Here is an 18452-nt window from a genome sequence, read left to right on the forward strand (position 1 = left end):
AACTTAATTATAAAGTGAGAGTTTAAATTCAAAGACAGAAATTCTATTCTTTAAATTTTTCTGTGTGAAGGAATCTTTAAATCATTGTATATCATGTTTTAAACGAAATACATATGAATACAATCATAAATATAATAGAACATGTACATATCTTTCCCCTCTCAATTATTTTATAAAATGTCAGATTTGTCCCTCAGAGGACTAAAGGAAGAGAGATGGACAAGATAGATTTTAAGACATAAAAGGAGGTAGCCTTCGCCAAAAATTTCACGTGTATAAAAATAAAAAAAATCATGACAGTAAAAGCGGATGGAAATCAGAGAACCGTTACCGCGTCAATCCAGCAGGCGGCGGTATTACAACATGAATCCTCGTTGGCACACGCGAAGAAGAAGTCAATCTGTCGTCTCTTCCGGTTGAGGCCATACAGCACGTTTTTTTCTCTTTTGGAATACACACACTCACACACACACATATATATATTTAACCACTTGTCAGTCAAATGGCGCTATGTTAGGCCAGGTCGGTTAGATCATGTAGGATTACTGTTTCATCATTTAGCTGATAAAGTCGCCGCCGACTGACTTAGCAGCAGCATCCAGCCATGGATGAGGGGATGGTGGAGACTCAGAAGGAGATGTTGGCCAAGCAGCACCGTAAGGAGAAGAAGGACTTGCAAGGTAGTTCTGCTGTTTCCACTCGTGGGTAGTTAGAGTGTAACCTTTGCTGGCAACTAAGACTGTCTTATTTATTGCACTGCAGTTCAATCTAGCCACCAGCAACAGGCAATGTAGTAGAAGGAGGTCCTTTAACCTGGGACAAATATATAACCCATCATTAGTGGAAGAAGGTTTGTATTGACTGTCATTTTTTATAGCTGTGCTCTTCACCAGCGCTCACGAGGATCGTCGAATTTGTATTAGGTTGCCACTGATGTCAAAAGACGGTTTTCCTCAGGTGTCAAAGTCTAAAACGAGAAGTGATGTCACAGGTTTGTTTTTAGACGCAGTCTGTAAAATGATATTAACGTCATTTTATGTCACGCAACGCAGCGCACCGATATTCCGCCACATAAGAAAACTAGGTTTGTTTTTACATTAGCGTGAATTATTGCAGATTATTAGAGCAGCCTGCTGGTGATTTTACCCATCTGATAGATTTCTGACTTTCCTCTGTGCTTCTGCTGTGTCTTCGATAATGTACTTTACCGTTTAAATTACTTAATTCTTATTATATGTGTTGTATTTCTATCTGTTTTATACATATATATTATATATGTATGTATGTATATACATACATACATATATATAAATGTCTATCTTTTGATCTATTTATCTATATCTATCTATATATATATATATATATATATATACAGTATATATATATGTATGTATATGTATGGGCACTTGGGGTTTTTCAAGGACAGGTTTTAAGTCAATATGTGGAGACTGTAAAATTAAAAGCTCTGTTTGTGTCAGGCACAATTTTAGAGCTCTGTATTTATTTTGGTCTCACAGTAATGTTTATTCTGTAAAGTGTCTGATTCCATTTTTGTGTACACTGTAGTATCAAAAAAAGCATATAAGAGTCAAAATTACAATAACTTCTAATCCTGAATGCGTGATTGTATGGAATTGGGTGTATCGTCCCAGCCCTGGTGTTGTACTTTCAGGGGTTTTCAAAGTGTGATTCAGACTGTCTGCTCTTGCGCTACACTTTCAGCCAAAATCCAGAGCATGAAGAATGCAGTTCCCAAAAATGACAAAAAACGGAGGAAACAGTTGACCGAGGACATCGCCAAACTAGAGGCCGACCTCAACCAGAAACACGAGGAGGAGTTGAGACAGCTCAGATCTGACGCTGACGCAAAGGTACATTCCTCCCAGCAGATGATTGTCCCCTGTGGAGACGTGGCTCCTTTGAGGCTTGAAAGGAATAAGCAGAGTTCTCCACACTCATTCTCAGCAGGTGGAAGAAGTGATCAATAGAGTGGAGACTGTGAAGGTGGCAGGCGAGGAACAAGAGGAAACGAAACAGCCACGTGTAACAAAAGCCCAGAAGAGAAGGGTGAGCTGAGCAGAGCAGCAGTGCTCCGTTTCTTTATCAGTTTTTTGCCACCATTTGTCTGTACTGCCATTTTAAACTTGTAGTTCCAAACGCTGATGTTGATTTAAACGCTCCTATGCAGGACAAGAAGGCGGCCCAGGAGAAGGAGCGAGAGAGCAGGATAGCGGAGGCCGAGGTGCAGAACCTGCTGGGCGACAGGCACCAGGAGGGCTTGAAGCTGGCTCAGAAACTCTCCCAGCAGCAGCTTCAGATAAAGGAAATCTCCTCTGACGGTCACTGCATGTATCGCGCCATCGAAGATCAGCTGGCACGGCGGTCGAAAGTACGTGTCGTTCTGTTAAAGCTGATGAAGATGTGGCGCTTCTGTGTGGAGGAAAATGGCACCATGATTCGGATCAGACTGTCGACACTGAATCGCTACATAATACTGTTGAATGTCGTTTCTCAACGAAAAAAGACAAAAGTTTTAAATTTATTTGAATGTTTTTGCCTAAGAAGTGAAATCAAAACAAGGAGAGACATAACTAGTACTCCTATTTGTATGGACATATTTATCGATATATTTGATACTCTATTCTGTTGCAGCCTGAGTTAACCATGAGTGTGAAAGAGCTGCGGTCTCGCACTGCCGAGCACATGAGGAACCACGCTGATGACTTCCTGCCTTTCCTCACCAACCCCAACACTGGCGACATGTACACGACAGGTAACAGCGCATTCCACTCAGTTCTATCACTAATAAATAAATGCCAAGGTGATAAACATTTTAATAATAATTATGTCTGCATCTGCATATATGCTCTACGCATGTGCCTGTTTGCTTCCAGATGAATTTGACAAATATTGCAGTGATGTGGAGTTTACAGCAGCCTGGGGTGGCCAGCTGGAAGTGAGTGTCTCTGGTGTCATTGGCATGAATACATTGTGCTAGATATGAATAACAATCATATCTGTGACATCTTTTCTTTGTTTTTTTTTGTGTTTCACAGCTGCGAGCTTTGACCCATGTTCTTCACCTGCCAATAGAAGTGATCCAGGCTGATTCTCCAACTGTAAAAATTGGGGAGGAATTGGATGGTGAAGCCATCACGCTGGTGTAAGAGGCTGCTCATGCTGCACGCGTTCGTGTTTGTGTGGGACGATGTTAGCAAAAATGGGCACTTTACATTCACTCATTCATTGTTGGCACAGGGGCCATGCAAAGTAGCGACTTGCTAACACATTCTCAGTCTAATTGCATCAGTCCCAATAAAAGTCCCATTAGCATTAGCAGACTCTAGCAATGGATTCATGCACAACATGAGTACAACGAATAGAATTATGAATATCTGTAGCAGAACATTAGCATTTGATGGCCTTTTTTCTATTTTCAATGACAACTCCTGGTCACACTTTTAAACCTCTGAAGGGTTTTTGTCCTGGTTGTCTTTGTTTGCAGCTACATGCGTCACGCGTATGGACTTGGAGAGCACTACAACTCTGTGGAGCAGCTAAAGGACACAGCTAACGCCGAGGACAGCTGAGAGGCAGCTCGCGCTTCCTGTGACATTAAACCAGTGCGGCGTGTCGAGGCTTCTCCCACCGAGGACCTTCAACACTGATGTATTTGTGTGGTGACCCCTGTCGTGGATAAGAAAGAAGAGAACTGATCAGTACTGTCCTGCTAAGAAGTCAAAAGATAGCAGCAGAGAGGGAACTCTACTAGAATCATCTGTGGTGTTAAATAACATACTTGGCAAATAAACTGATTTTTAATTTTAGATTAGTTCCCCCTCGTGGAAACGCTTTTTAACCAAATTCACTTGAGCTGGCGGGGTAATACGAGCATGTCATCCAAGCAAATGTCAACACAGTCATTCAGTGGATGTTGGACTTGTAAATCATATCGTTGTTTCATAAAATATTAAAAAAAGGCAGGTATCTGTCAATCTTTTGTTGTGCTTATTTTGACGTTGAAAACATGGATTTTGGCAGTTTGTTGTGATGTATGACATGATGGCGTGAAAGATTTCTGAGAGCAAACTCCCCTCTGCAGTACTTTTATGTGTTCAAGAAGCCAGGAAAAATACCAAGATGCTTATTTTTCTGTTCTCATCGTTGACCCCAGACGCTCATGAATTATTCCAAGGCTACGTTAATGGATGTTGTACCATAAAATAGTTTAAACGTCTGCTTCTGGATGCAGATGAAAAGAAACCTGTACAAGTAAATCTGGCATTTTTACATGATGGTGCCCAAGTCTTCATGAATGTGTCTGCTCTCAAAATTATTCCCAATTGCATTTCCATTCTATCCTACAGATCTTAAATCTTCCCTCAGAACCAAATTGGTTTCTTAAAGATTTTTATATCAAACTGAAACGCACATTTAAACGTACTGTGCTCATATCTCACCACTAGAGGTCGCCACTCTTATGTAAACCATGTCGTCTCTGCATTTCGTCACTAAGGAGACCTGCAGGTGAAAGGCCTGATTTCTGGCTCATGGCTGAATCAGTTTTAAGAGCTTTATATAGCAATGCAACTTCTTTGAAACTGAGCTCTAAGAAAATGAAGCAGGTTCCCGAGTGTGTTTCCAGACTCACCAACCTGTCGGTCCTCTTACTGAACAACAACTCCATCAGTCACCTGCCTGACCAGCTGCTCTCTCTACAACATGTAAGTTTACTCATCTACCTGCAACATCACGCAGCTTCGTAATTAGACGTGTTTCCCTTTGTGCTGCCTGCAAGCTTGCTGAGCTGAATTTGGGGAATAATGCCTTGAAGGAGTTTCCTGCTGTTCTGGGGCATCTGAAGTCCTTGAAAAAACTGTATTTGTTCAGCAACCAGATTACAGCAGTGCCACCTGAGGCGATGGGTGGGTTCTCACTGTTTGCACCATCTGCACCTCAGATTAGTTTAAAAATGTTGTTCTTATTGACATATTCATACCCTGCAGGTGGTTTACAGAACCTTCTTGTGCTCAATCTGAACCACAACCAGATTAGAAGACTCCCACCAGAGATTAGAAGGTGAGGCTCCCTCAATAATTTTGCATTAAAAGTTCTTCTTCAGGAAGCCCCTGGTATTTTTATTCTTTCTCAAAGGAAATTTGCCATAAAGTGCTCAATCTATCTTTACCTCTGGGAATAAACATGCATCACACACTGATGTTTTATCCTCCATGAAACCAACGCGTTTCCTCTCAGCTTGCAGGAGCTTCAGCACCTCAGTGTGCTGGACAATAACTTGGAGGAGGTTCCAGATGAGATCGGCCGTCTCACCCGACTGTCTGAGATAAATCTGACCTCCAACCAGTTGTCTCAGCTTCCTCAGCAGTTGTACCGGTGTACAAACCTGACCAAGGTGTATGTTGCCAGAAATCAGCTGACAAGCCTACCAGAGGTGGGTTTTCACTTCTCTGATGTCAGGTTAAACTCTCACGAAGGCATTTCATTCTGTCTCCAGCACGCTGACTTGTAGCTGATGGAGAACTGCAATAAACAGAATAGAAACTGGAATGTGTGTCTGCTGGGTATTGGACCATCTGGTCTCTGCTCACGGCAGCTACATGCCTGTATGCACCCGAACCATTTGGCTTCTTTGATGGTAATTAGATTAACACCAGTCCACCGATGGAGGGCACTGAAGGACCACAAACTGTTAACACACCACTGTTTTCCTCATTGGTTTAGTGTTTGGTGAAGTCTGGTCCCACCGGTGGACCAGACTTCACCAAACACTAGAAAAGCCACTTCACAGTTGGATGAGTGTCTGTCATAAGGACTTGACCTTTGACCTTTGGTCTCAGTGGATGTTTGTGCCAAATTTCAAGACATTCCCTTGAGTCGTTCTTGAGATGTCACATTAAGAAGAATGAAACCCAACACAGAGACATAAAAACACCACATGGTCACTCTGCCAATCAACAAGATGGTGTTGGGGACTCATGAAAACCAAACAGCAAACACCTGTGTGAAGCACAGGTACAGCTAACATCCAGCAAGACGCTAGTTTTAGTTATAGTTGAAGCTCAGGAGGTCGGCTAGTAATTGGAAGGTTCCAGGTTTGATCCCTGGCTTCTTCAAAGACTATCTAATAACTTTGCCATCAGTGTGTGACTGTATTTCACAGTGGTCAGTAGACTAGAAAAGCACTTTCTGAATGAAATCATTTTTTGCTGCTGTGTTCAATCTTTTTCTTGACACTTCACTCAGGGAATCGGGGCACTGGAACAACTCCAAGTTCTGGATGTGGCTGGGAACAAGCTGTCCATGTTCCCCGTTGAGGTACAATATACTGCACCGTTTCACTGTTGGGAAACCAAAAAAAGAAAAAGGTATTAAACTTTGGCAACACTTTCTAGTTTCCCCTGCTGCCCCTGAAGGAGCTCTACTGTGAAGGCAACAGGTTTGTGCGATGTGAGCCGATGTCGGCTGAGCAGGCCAAGGAGGTGCTGACATTAAAGGTGAATACAATTATATGTAATATACTTACTGTTCACCCTCGACTGATGCAGGCTTGTGTGTGTGTGTGTGTGTGTGTGTGTGTGTGTGTTTTTTGGTAAAGGTAACGTAAAATGAAGATTTACTCATCGCTAATGCTATTGATGGTATGTCCCTTATTTGCTATGAGCAAAAAAAAGTATCAACTACATAAATATCCACAGGTAATAGCAAAAAACATACAAACAACAAATTAGCAATGTTTTCATTTGCTGTAACAGCCTTTTTCTGCAGACAGCAGCATCTTTTTGTCTTAAGAACTTATATGAATGAAGTCTTGTTCATGCACAGTGCATTTTTTCACTCCTTAATTTCCATTACGTAGTAGAAGTCACATGATGAAGCTTGGTGTCGTTCCCTAGACTATCCCTAATGGTGCTTTTACACCTAATTGCTCTCTTTTCTTCCCTGCGTTTCATTAGGAACTGGTTGCCAGATTCGTCTTGAGGGAGGACAGGAGCTCTTCCTCTCTGGTCCACTCGATGCTCCCCTCCTACCCTCGTCTGACCGCCCTGCTGGCTGACAGCAGCTGCTGCACCCTGTGTCTCAACCCTTTCCTCACCACCTGGCTGGAGTGTGTGCACTTCATCAGTCTGAAGAAGGTTGGGTGAAGGATGTTGAGCCCTAATGTTGCACAAAAAGATAGAACTAAGTATTAAGAGGGGCAACAAACCATGAATATAAGATCATGATTATATCCATCCATGCATCCATTCATCCATTAATTTTCCACTGCTTATCTTGTTTAAGGTTGTGGGGGTGGGGGTGGAGCCTATCCCAGCAGCCTTTGGGTGAGAGGCGGGGTTCACCCTGGACGGGTCACCAGTCCATCTCAGGGCCAACACATAGAGACAGACAACCATTCACACTCACAGTCACACCTACAGTCAATTTAGAGTATCAATCAGCCTCGTCCCCTCTTGATGTCTTTGGACTGTGGGAGGAAGCTGGAGTACCAGAGAGAACCCACACAGGAACAGGGAGAACAAGACCCCGTGCTGGAGCCGGGGCTTGAACCCAGAAATCATGATAACATGCAGCTCTAATGTGTTGATGTTTACATGTGTGTTTTTCCAGGACATGAATATGAGGAGTTCGCTGACCATCCCAGTACGCACGCTCCTCTGCTCATACAAGTGCTTTAACACAGAGGGACACTCGTACTATGGAGTTGCTTCAGAATAAATACATGTGGTTCAGTCCCTGAGCTGTAAAACACTACAGACAGGAACTAGATGATGTTCTCTATGCTGTAGATGTTAATTTGTGATAAACACTGTGCATCAATGTTGAAACTCCTGTGTGTTTGATTCTAGTGTCAGTAGGTGGCAGCAAATGAACAGTAAAAGTTGTACATGTAGCGTCGCTCGCGTCTGTGCTGCAACTGATATCCTGTAGTGCGTTCCATGTCTTACCCCAGTAGAACCGCCAGGGATAAATAAAGAAAGCAACACTTCTATATGTAGCATTTTGTAAAAAAAAAAAAACTTGGTTTAACATTATTTAACCCACTGTATGTTTATGTAAATTTGCTTTACATATTTGCTTGTATTCATAAATACATACACGTGTGGTGAAAAATTCTAGAAATCAAATACAGGAATAAATCTTTGCTGAAATATACATCCTGTCATTTAACAATCCTACCTGCCTCTGTTAAACTGTATGATAGCTCACTTTTGGGTAACTGATGAAGTCACGTGCACGATTATTTACACATATCGAGTTTGATCAGTCCCATTCTTGGAATCTTTAAATCTCATTGCCAATATGGCCAGAACAAAAACAAGTTTATGAAACGCTCACATTTGTAAACATTGTAAATTTGTAAATGTAATGTTATCATGTATTATCTATCTATCTATCTATCTATCTATCTATCTATCTATCTATCTATCTATCTATCTATCTATCTATCTATCTATCTATCTATCTATCTATCTATCTATCTATCTATCTATCTATCTATCATCTATCTATCTATCATCTATCTATCCATCTATCTATCTATCATCCATCATCCATCCATCTATCCATCTATCTATCTATCTATCTATCTATCTATCTATCTATCTATCTATCTATCTATCTATCTATCTATCTATCTATCTATCTATCTATCCCTCATCAGTGCTGATCTAGCTGCCCCATCTCAATCTCCATCTCCAGGCACTGGCATCTGTTCCACTCTGCCAGAGGAGAGAGTGATAGAGCGAAAGAGAGGGTGAGAGATAGAGAGAGAGAGAAAGAGAGAGAACTTTATTTCTAGCAAATTAATTTCCCATCCACGCTTCCAAAGCTTGTGAGCTCCTTCTCTAGCTGCTGTGGCCGCTGCTGCATGTGTCTACTGAGTCGAAGCCTCATGCATAATGCATCCGATTTAATTGCAAACCCAGAAACTAATGACTTTGGACTGGTTAACAGCAGGGGAGCCATACATCTCGAGCAAACTGAATGAAAAATCAGCTCAGAGGAGAGAAAAAAAGGAGCCTAGCCCCTAATTGATGAATAATTGAAGCGGCGAGCTACAGGGCATAATTGTGACATTTTGTTTCAATCAATTTCCAAGTGGTGTGGGCGAAAGTGCACTTAAAGGGAAAAGGCAATGACAATGAATGAGAAAGAAAGAGAGAGAGGCAGATAGAGAGAGCAGTCGGTGATGGAAATGGACACTGAGTCCTCCGTCACCGCATTGACATTTGCTGAGGCAAACGGGACTCATTCAGACTCAGAATGACTCTGTCAAACTCCTGTTTCACCACTGGCCACCTCTCATTGCCAGCCAATGGATCCATATCGTTTTAAAATACTTCCTTTTCTTCAACTCCTCTCATTTTAAAGTCAAAGTCCAAGCTTCTGTCCAGTTACAGACCAGAAAAGCCATCAGGGGGCTTCCGTCTACTCTCAGTAAAGCCTGAGTCCTGCTGCTGCTGCTGTTAGCCTGGTTAGTGAAGGCAGTGGGCCAAGTCAACTGATGTAGTGGAACTAAGCACTACACCAGTTTGTCTGTCTTGGCCTTGTTGGTGTGGACCGGACCAAGCCTGGGGGTCAGGCCAAGACCAGACAAAGAGAAGCAACTGGTGGAGAATTCATATGCTTTTATTTTCATTTGCATTTTTAGATCGCCGGTAAGGCTTCATGATTTTGACAGTAATACATCGTCAAAAGTGATGAAAAAAAACAACCTAAAAACAAATAAGCAAAAACTATGTTTGTAAGCTCTGCAGAGAGACGGCGTGATTACAGTAAATACTTGCTCCTATATCCATGGACAGCTCTGTTTGGCTGACTAAATTTACTCTTTATTTCCTTTTTTATCAGCATGGCCAGGCCTCAACAGGATGCAGAGTGAAGACCAGGGTGGAATAATATTGGATTTTTTTTGCAGTATTTACCACAGTTGATATTGTCTGTGTAAAAAGAAGGTGAGATGATATTCACATTTTTGTACATTCTGTAAAACACATGTTCACGAAAAAAGTCGTTTTTTTTTCTCTACTTCCAAAACATTTGGAAAAACCTACAAATCACACATTTGCTATATCAGGTGTAGTTTACAACTAACAAGAGACTTGATAAATGTGGAAAAAGGATGTATATCTTCTTACACTGATGACGTGGTGACGTTGGCGTGCACCCCTGCTGAAGACACATAACACAACTTGCATTCCACTGCGCTGTTTACACCAATAATTTTTGAAAAGTGGTGCAACCATTCATTAACCTACAAATATTATAGTTGAATTGGCCCGTTAAGTTCAACTTATTATAAATAGACAGAATTCCACATTTAATTTCAGCTCGCTGCAGACTTTGCTCGAGTGCCTCTGGCACAGGAAGAGAGCTGCATGTTCGCACATCTACCACCTTTTTAAATTTAGCTAGATTACGCAGACATCGTTTTGCTCTCGGGTTACTTTGACCATAAATAGATATCTAAATATCTACTAAATTTACTTAATGACATCACAATGTAAATTCAATGTGTTTTCATTATGTGGATGTGACCATGGCTGATATGTAGGTCATTCCATTCGGCTGGCACCCCCACAAGCGGGTGAAAGGCCAACGGTACGTGCCTTCCTAGTAGCAGCAGATGTTGGGTCCTGGAGCAGTGGAGCAGCGGCGGTGGCGCCACTAGCACAGTAGCCTCAGGACTCGCCTGTTAGTCAGTCTGGTGTCTGTATCTATTCACACATAGTCACACGCCTCTTTGATACACTGCAGAAACACATATTCACACACTCTTACTCTCTGCATATATATATCTATATATATCAGGATCATTTTGTTTCAACACACAGAGAGCCACACCCTCTCACACACATGCCTGGCCACCCTTTTTCCATATCACTGACTTGTCCTTTATGATTGCCATATTCAGAGAGCGCCGTGTTTTTGCCCAGACTATTCCTAAAAACCACGAGCAGCTTGATTGACATGTATGGAAATGAGGAGGTTGCATCCTCAAAGGAGACACCATACGGATGGGAGCAGCACACTGATGAGAGGCATCTACAAAAGGCGCTTGTAAATTCCTGACATGCCTAGCATATGTTAATGAGCCATTCTCTCGCTCTGATATAATTACTGCGAGGGGATATTGCCTTTGGTGGAAATATCTGTCTCGTATGGCATGGCTACATCGGGGGGAGGATGAAGAAAAAAAGAAAGTAAAGAATGATAAAGTAGCAGCTGCATAAATTTTCATTTACCATGCTTGGAGGTAAAGAGAGTGATGCTGGCAAATTCATTCAGAATGATGTATTGGAGAGAAGGCACCTCAGGTTCATTATATAGTGCCTTTGTTAAAGTGTTTTCTGCAGTCTTGTATCGTTTGTTCTACAGTATTTAGTCGCTCTTGTCATATGGGACACTTCCTCCCTCTGGCTGCTCAAGCTCATATTGCATCTTATCTGCTAGGGAATGTATATGTTGCATATAACAACAGGACATGTTTAGCATGAAGCCTCTTGTGTCGTAACTGGTTTATCATTTCGTTTCTAAAATGCTAAGAAAATTTGAAACCTGTCCGAAACCGTAAGAATCTTAATTTTCTGTCAAATTCTTTTTTTCAAGTGTCTGGAACCAGAAAATGTTTGCCATTTTTGCTTGAAACGATTATGTGACTGTCTATTAATTTTTTTTTTGATAGAGAATGTAATTAAGTGCTTCTCTAATTTCCATTGCCATTAATAAACAATCTACATTTTATATTTCTATTCTGTAAAAATTGCTGAACCATGCATGCTGGAACCTGAATATCTTAGCTTCGTGATTTTCAAATCAATTCAGGAAAAACCCATGGAAGGTTATAGCTTTTTGTTGAACGTTTCAAGCAGTTATAATAAAAACATTTGTGAAAAAGTTCCCTCTTCATTTTGGAGGTAAAAGCAAGTTCAATAGTTCATACATTTTAAATATCAGAATTTGAGAAGTAGTTCATGGAGACACACACTGAGGTGACTAAGTTCACTGGCAAATTTGGAGAGAGGTGCTAAATGTTTTTAATTGAATGTATCATTAGCATGGTTATCTGTAAACTCACTGCTGCAAATCTCACCATGATAATAATCTCTTACACGATCCGGAAATCCACACCTTTAAGGATTTTTGGTTCCAGCAGCTGGTTCCAGTACATCAGTGCAGCCCTGTCATGAAGCCCTGATTGTGCTCTTCACCTCAGAAACATGATTTGACACTGTCTCACCCTGATTCCTCCTCTTCTCTTCCCCTATTAGAATTAGAATGAGTAGCATTGATTGCTAAATTAGGGGCCTTGTGCATGGAGAGAGAAAAAGATTCAGTTGCGGGCGGTGTGCCGGTGTCACAGCCAGGAGTGTGTAGCACTCCAATCAGGAGAATCTATTGTCATGCATCGCTGCCCATGACAGATCTTGGTAAGATGCCACTGGCACAGCACCAGCGTATTGTCTGGTGGAGGGCTTGCGTCTTCAATTCTTTCAGGTTACTAATTACTCTGAGCACTAGGGGGCAGTATGATTCTCTGCTGCCTCTTAAGCAGATGAAGTAAGAGATGTGGAGATGCACAGGAGCATGCAGGGATATGGCTGATGGATGTGAGAGATAGGAGAGCTAATAAACGGGAACAATGAGCTGTTATTTGCATTACCAGAACACGTGCGTGACTGGGAAATCGAATAAGTGCAACCAAACATTAGAAACGTGAAAATTTGTTTACAGTCATTGATGCATATTCACAGCAAACCAGACACCAGGTGTGCAAAACAAAACGGTGCTATCAAATCATCAGTGAACACATTCTAAGACCGCCTGCTCCATCTTTTTTTTTTAATACTACAACATGATTTATAAATATAAAGAACAGTCTGAAGCCAGAGAGTAAACTGTCTGTCTTTTGAGGTTGCACAGAAGCGATCCCATTACTGAGGCATTCCTCATTAGGAGAGATCCAGACAGAGCCTGGTCGTCAGGCCAGCAACCTCTCTCTGGCAGTTCTGGGTCAGCACCCACCAAACTGCAAAAAACACTATTACCACACTGCGTTTGTCAAAGCATTATGAGACAAAAACACTACTTGAACTTCAAAAGAACAAATGTGTCTTTAATCTGGAGTGAATCTCCCTGAAAGTTTCCTTGGGTTTGGTAATAACAGGGAATCTATGCTTCTGTTTGTTTGGGGAAGAGTAACTATCTACAGCTGGAAGGAGAAGAGGCTGGAAAAGATGCAGATGCTGCAACGTATCTTTTGATGTTGCTTCTCACAGCAGGATGCCTTGTGCCTGTGTTGTGTTTTAACGCTGTCATTTTATCCCAATTAGCTTTTTATTTCATGATATGAGGTGCTTTTATTCTCCTCGCTCTGTATTTGCCTTCTCAGTGTAAAACTGGACCTGGCTGATTTATCTACACTCAGATGTTTCAGTCTTTCACATAGCTGCATTCATTATTTGCAGTCTGGCGTATAAATTTAGCCGGTCTGATACAGGGTGGCAAACCTGCTGAGTCAACACCGCAAAGTCTTTCAGTTGTGACTCCACTCTTTTCAATTATCAATATTATCGACGGCATACAATCTCCACTTTGAGGTCATGTGATGGCTACTGGAGCATGCCCAGTACAGCGGAGCAGCAGGCGAGAGGGACACCAGATAGCAGCATCTGGTCTGCGGGTTTTTCTAGAGCACGCACTGCCTGTGGCACTGCAGGCTTGGCTGGCAGAACATCTGTCCGTGATGTGCAGGCTGGCTGCATGAACAGATCCACAACCCAACCAGCCAGCCAAATAAATGTCCTGCACAAATGAACGTCCTTCAGGAATATTTGGGTTAATATCTCTAGTTATCTCAATATGACCGCCTGTGCTTGCATGTTTTTAATGCAGCTGTTGTCATTTCTTCTTCTTCTGCGGAAAAAAGGTTGCGTTGTCATCGTCTGTAGTCATGATGCCACATATGTCTTTTATTTGTAACCTCAAATCTATCAAAAATTAAAAAAAAAATGCTTTTGTTGCTCAATCTATTTTGCTCAACTAGTTTTTTTTGGCCAAGCACACAAACATTTTAGCCAAGAACATCTGACGAAGTGTGGACACAGTTGCATCGGTATGCATGCGCACTTGGGGAGGTGCGGCTCTGGAGGAAGAGTGGTGGTAATTGAGGGGGTTGCTAGTTTGATCCCCATTTCCCCTGGAGATAATTTCAAAGTATTCATGACCAAGATACTGAACCCCGAATTGCTTCAGATGTCTAGGTTGGTGCCTGACATGGCAGCCTCCATCACCGGCGTGTGGATGGGTGATTTTGAAGTACTATGGAGTACCACCAAGGAAGAAAAAAATGATGTGTGTGTATGTATAATTAGAATTTATTTGGGTGGATTTGTCCAGTATCGCAGGTATGTGTTACTAAATACTTTAAAGGGGACAATTTGATCTAAATGGTGTTAGTATCATTAACGCACAACTCATGAGAGAGTGAAGAGGAATCTTTGTATAAAATTCAATGACTGAGATGCCGAGACTTTTTACTCAAAATGAAAAAAAATCAACCTCATAATGACACAAGACAAAACTAATTTGATTTAATCACACTGATTTACAGAATCCAAATATCCATATTTACATTGCAATCAAACCAGAGATGGTTGAAAGATTTGTGAATAAAAGAGGCAGCAATCATAACCTTGCAAAGATGATTGAATAAACTCTCATGTCAGTCAAGCATTCATGCTGCGTCCCTGTGAAGATGGGAACATTTTTTTTGTGAGATAATTGGAAAAGATATCAATTTTATAAAAAAAAAACAGCCATTTGTGTTTGGTTTAATAACCCAACACATTCTGTATGGGTCATTGCTTTTATGTAATTAGCACATATGTTGAATTTACCAAAAACAAAAAGCCTCAAGATGTGCTACAATTACTTTTTTTTTTTTTTACAATGTTTAGCTTATTTAGAGAAAAATTTGCTTTTCTTTCCTGTTGCTGTATTATTTTAGCCAAATGCAACAGTGAAAACAAAACAGATACAACAATTCACAACACAGAAAGAACAATTCACAACACAGATACAACAATTCACAACACAGATACAACAATTCACAACACAGATACAACAATTCACAACACAGATACAACAATTCACAACACAGAAAGAACAATTCACAACACAGACACAACAATTAACAACACAGACACAACAATTCACAACACAGACACAACAATTCACACAGCAGATACAACAATTCACAACACAGAAAGAACAATTCACAACACAGATACAACAATTCACAACACAGATACAACAATTCACAACACAGATACAACAATTCACAACACAGAAAGAACAATTCACAACACAGACACAACAATTAACAACACAGACACAACAATTCACAACACAGACACAACAATTCACACAGCAGATACAACAATTCACAACACAGAAAGAACAATTCACAACACAGATACAACAATTCACAACACAGATACAACAATTCACAACACAGATACAACAATTCACAACACAGAAAGAACAATTCACAACACAGACACAACAATTAACAACACAGACACAACAATTCACAACACAGACACAACAATTCACACAGCAGATACAACAATTCACAACACAGAAAGAACAATTCACAACACAGATACAACAATTCACACAGCAGATACAACCATTCACAACACAGAAAGAACAATTCACAACACAGATACAACAATTCACAACACAGATACAACAATTCACAACACAGAAAGAACAATTCACAACACAGACACAACAATTCACAACACAGACACAACAATTCACAACACAGACACAACAATTCACAACACAGACACAACAATTCACACAGCAGATACAACAATTCACAACACAGATACAACAATTCACAACACAGATACAACAATTCACAACACAGATACAACAATTCACAACACAGAAACAACAATTCACAACACAGATACAACAATTCACAACACAGACACAACAATTCACAACACAGACACAACAATTCACACAGCAGATACAACAATTCACACAGCAGATACAACAATTCACAACACAGAAAGAACAATTCACAACACAGATACAACTATTCACAACACAGATACAACAATTCACAACACAGAAACAACAATTCACAACACAGATACAACAATTCACAACACAGACACAACAATTCACAACACAGACACAACAATTCACACAGCAGATACAACAATTCACACAGCAGATACAACAATTCACAACACAGAAAGAACAATTCACAACACAGATACAACAATTCACAACACAGATACAACAATTCACAACACAGATACAACAATTCACAACACAGAAACAACAATTCACAACACAGACACAACAATTCACAACACAGATAAAACAATTCACAGCACAGATACAACAATTCACAACACAGAAAGAACAATTCACAGCACAGATACAACAATTCACAACACAGAAACAACAATTCACAACACAGATACAACAATTCACAACACAGAAAGAACAATTCACAGCACAGATACAACAATTCACAACACAGAAACAACAATTCACAACACAGAAAGAACAATTCACAGCACAGATACAACAATTCACAACACAGAAACAACAATTCACAACACAGATACAACAATTCACAACACAGATACAATAATTCACACAGCAGATTCGGGCCTGTTTGCCCCCTTCCAGTCCAGCCTCGCCGACAACAGATGGCTGTCTCTCCCACAATGCCATGCAGTCGCAGATGCCAACAGAAGAGGTGACAAACACTCTGCAGGTGTCTGTCCCTCTGCGTCCAGTATGTGCGCACCACGTCAGTGTGTGTGTGTGTGTGTGTGTGTGTGTGTGTGTGTGTGTGTGTGTGTGCGTGTGTGTGTGCAGAAGAAGGACAAAGAGCAACTTTCTTGCAGGGAGAGGAGAGTGTAATTGATGGCAGAGGACAACCTGCAGGAAGGAAGTGCGTGGTATGCTAAATGGATGGGTTGGCACAGACTGTTAGGGACAGATGCAGCAGAAGACAACACCGCTCATTATGGAATATCTTGACAAATGATGAGTAGAGTTTTGTTTCCGAAAGCGCCGTAATCTCTTTGGTGACTTGTACAAGTGCAGATTGCATGTTAAATGTAATGCACATTCCTTGCAACTTTTCGAACACGGAGCAGCGCATGGATCTTGTATGACAGAATGATTTCATGCTGCAATGCTGCTTCTTTTGATTGCACTGTGCAATCTGTTCTCCTTCCCTGTGTGGGGGCCAGGACAGGTGTGCTTGGTGGACAGGGGTGAACAGAGCCAAGTGAGCAAGCTGCTGGCCAGGTGCCCTTGTGAGACTGACCAGATACCAGATGGGTGAGGAGCACCAGCAGGCAGATGCACTTACACACACTCTCACACACTCTTGCATGGACTCTCTCGCATCTACACAACCACACACACAGACTCTCTGTTGTGTGCAATAAAAATGAGAGCATTAGGGAACATTGCAGCCCTCCAGTGAGTTTGGATGTGAAATGCTTGATGTGGTTTTACTGTATTTCTCTCACTATAAATTGAAGTCTTGCACAGCCCAGCGATATACAACTCACTCCACCTCAGAGCTCACATAAATGTCACTCATAAAGTCTAGAGCTGGACTGGATCAGGATGAATTTTCTTGAGTTTATGGGATACTTAAATAAATGCTTTGGCATGTCAGTCAAGCTCTAAACAGTTGTTTATGGTCTGGAAAGATATTGCAAACAAGGAAATTATGTTTTTCCTAGAATATGACACACTTGAGCCATTGTAGTACAATCATACTATGGTGTACACACATGAATGAATGTGTACCGACAAATTCCACACAAACTAAGTCTAAACAATTTGCAGGAGCAGTTTTATTTTATTGTGTACACGCATTCAACCAGTCTAAAAAAAACATTAAAGTGGTCATTGGGAAATACTGGCATTTTTCAACCTGTGCTTAATTTTTCAATGTGTTTTGGTCAAAATGATTGAAAGGACTAATATTTTGTCATCTACTCAACACTATGACAGGATATGACTTTACCTCGCGTACGAGGCAACTATCTATGCCAAAGTCCACCCAGTAAAAGAACTTCTTCACAGATAAACCTCCTTCCCACGGGCCAAAATCATCTGCTGACACTGGAAAATGGTTAAATTGGGATTCACCCCTGATTCAAATGAACCAGCAGCAAGAAACCCAGCATTTATCGGAACACAACGGGCCTCTGGTACCTCCAGTCTCAAACACATATACAACAGGGGGTCAAAGCGCCGCGATCCAGTATCAGCCTGCGGATAGGCGGTGAAAGCCTGTCCCCTCCATCTGTAGCTTCTACAAAGTTTTGCCACTTCAGCTTCAAATTCAACCTGTCTGTGTTCAACTGCTA

The 18452-nt window shown here is 41.2% G+C and overlaps 1 protein-coding gene across 2 annotated transcripts; it reads left to right on the plus strand.

Moving 5' to 3' along the window:
- The first annotated feature begins 408 nt into the window (after nt 1–408).
- On the plus strand, nt 409–4190 carry otud6b (OTU deubiquitinase 6B). Of its 2 annotated transcripts, none has more exons than XM_086193097.1 (8): nt 409–680; nt 1723–1871; nt 1966–2067; nt 2189–2389; nt 2653–2773; nt 2895–2956; nt 3057–3163; nt 3506–4190. In XM_086193097.1, exons 1-8 carry the CDS (start codon nt 605–607, stop codon nt 3588–3590), a joined length of 903 nt encoding a protein of 300 aa, XP_086049223.1. In that variant the 5' UTR covers nt 409–604; the 3' UTR covers nt 3591–4190. The 2 variants fall into 2 exon arrangements, with proteins under 2 accessions (XP_086049223.1, XP_086049224.1); XM_086193098.1 differs by having other exon boundaries at nt 1969–2067.
- Nucleotides 4191–18452: the final 14262 nt, after the last annotated feature.

Source organism: Aulostomus chinensis, chromosome 22 (assembly GCF_037954235.1).
Source record: "Aulostomus chinensis isolate RoL2024-O1b breed Wild chromosome 22, RoL_Achi_v1.0, whole genome shotgun sequence".
NCBI lineage: Eukaryota > Metazoa > Chordata > Actinopteri > Syngnathiformes > Aulostomidae > Aulostomus > Aulostomus chinensis.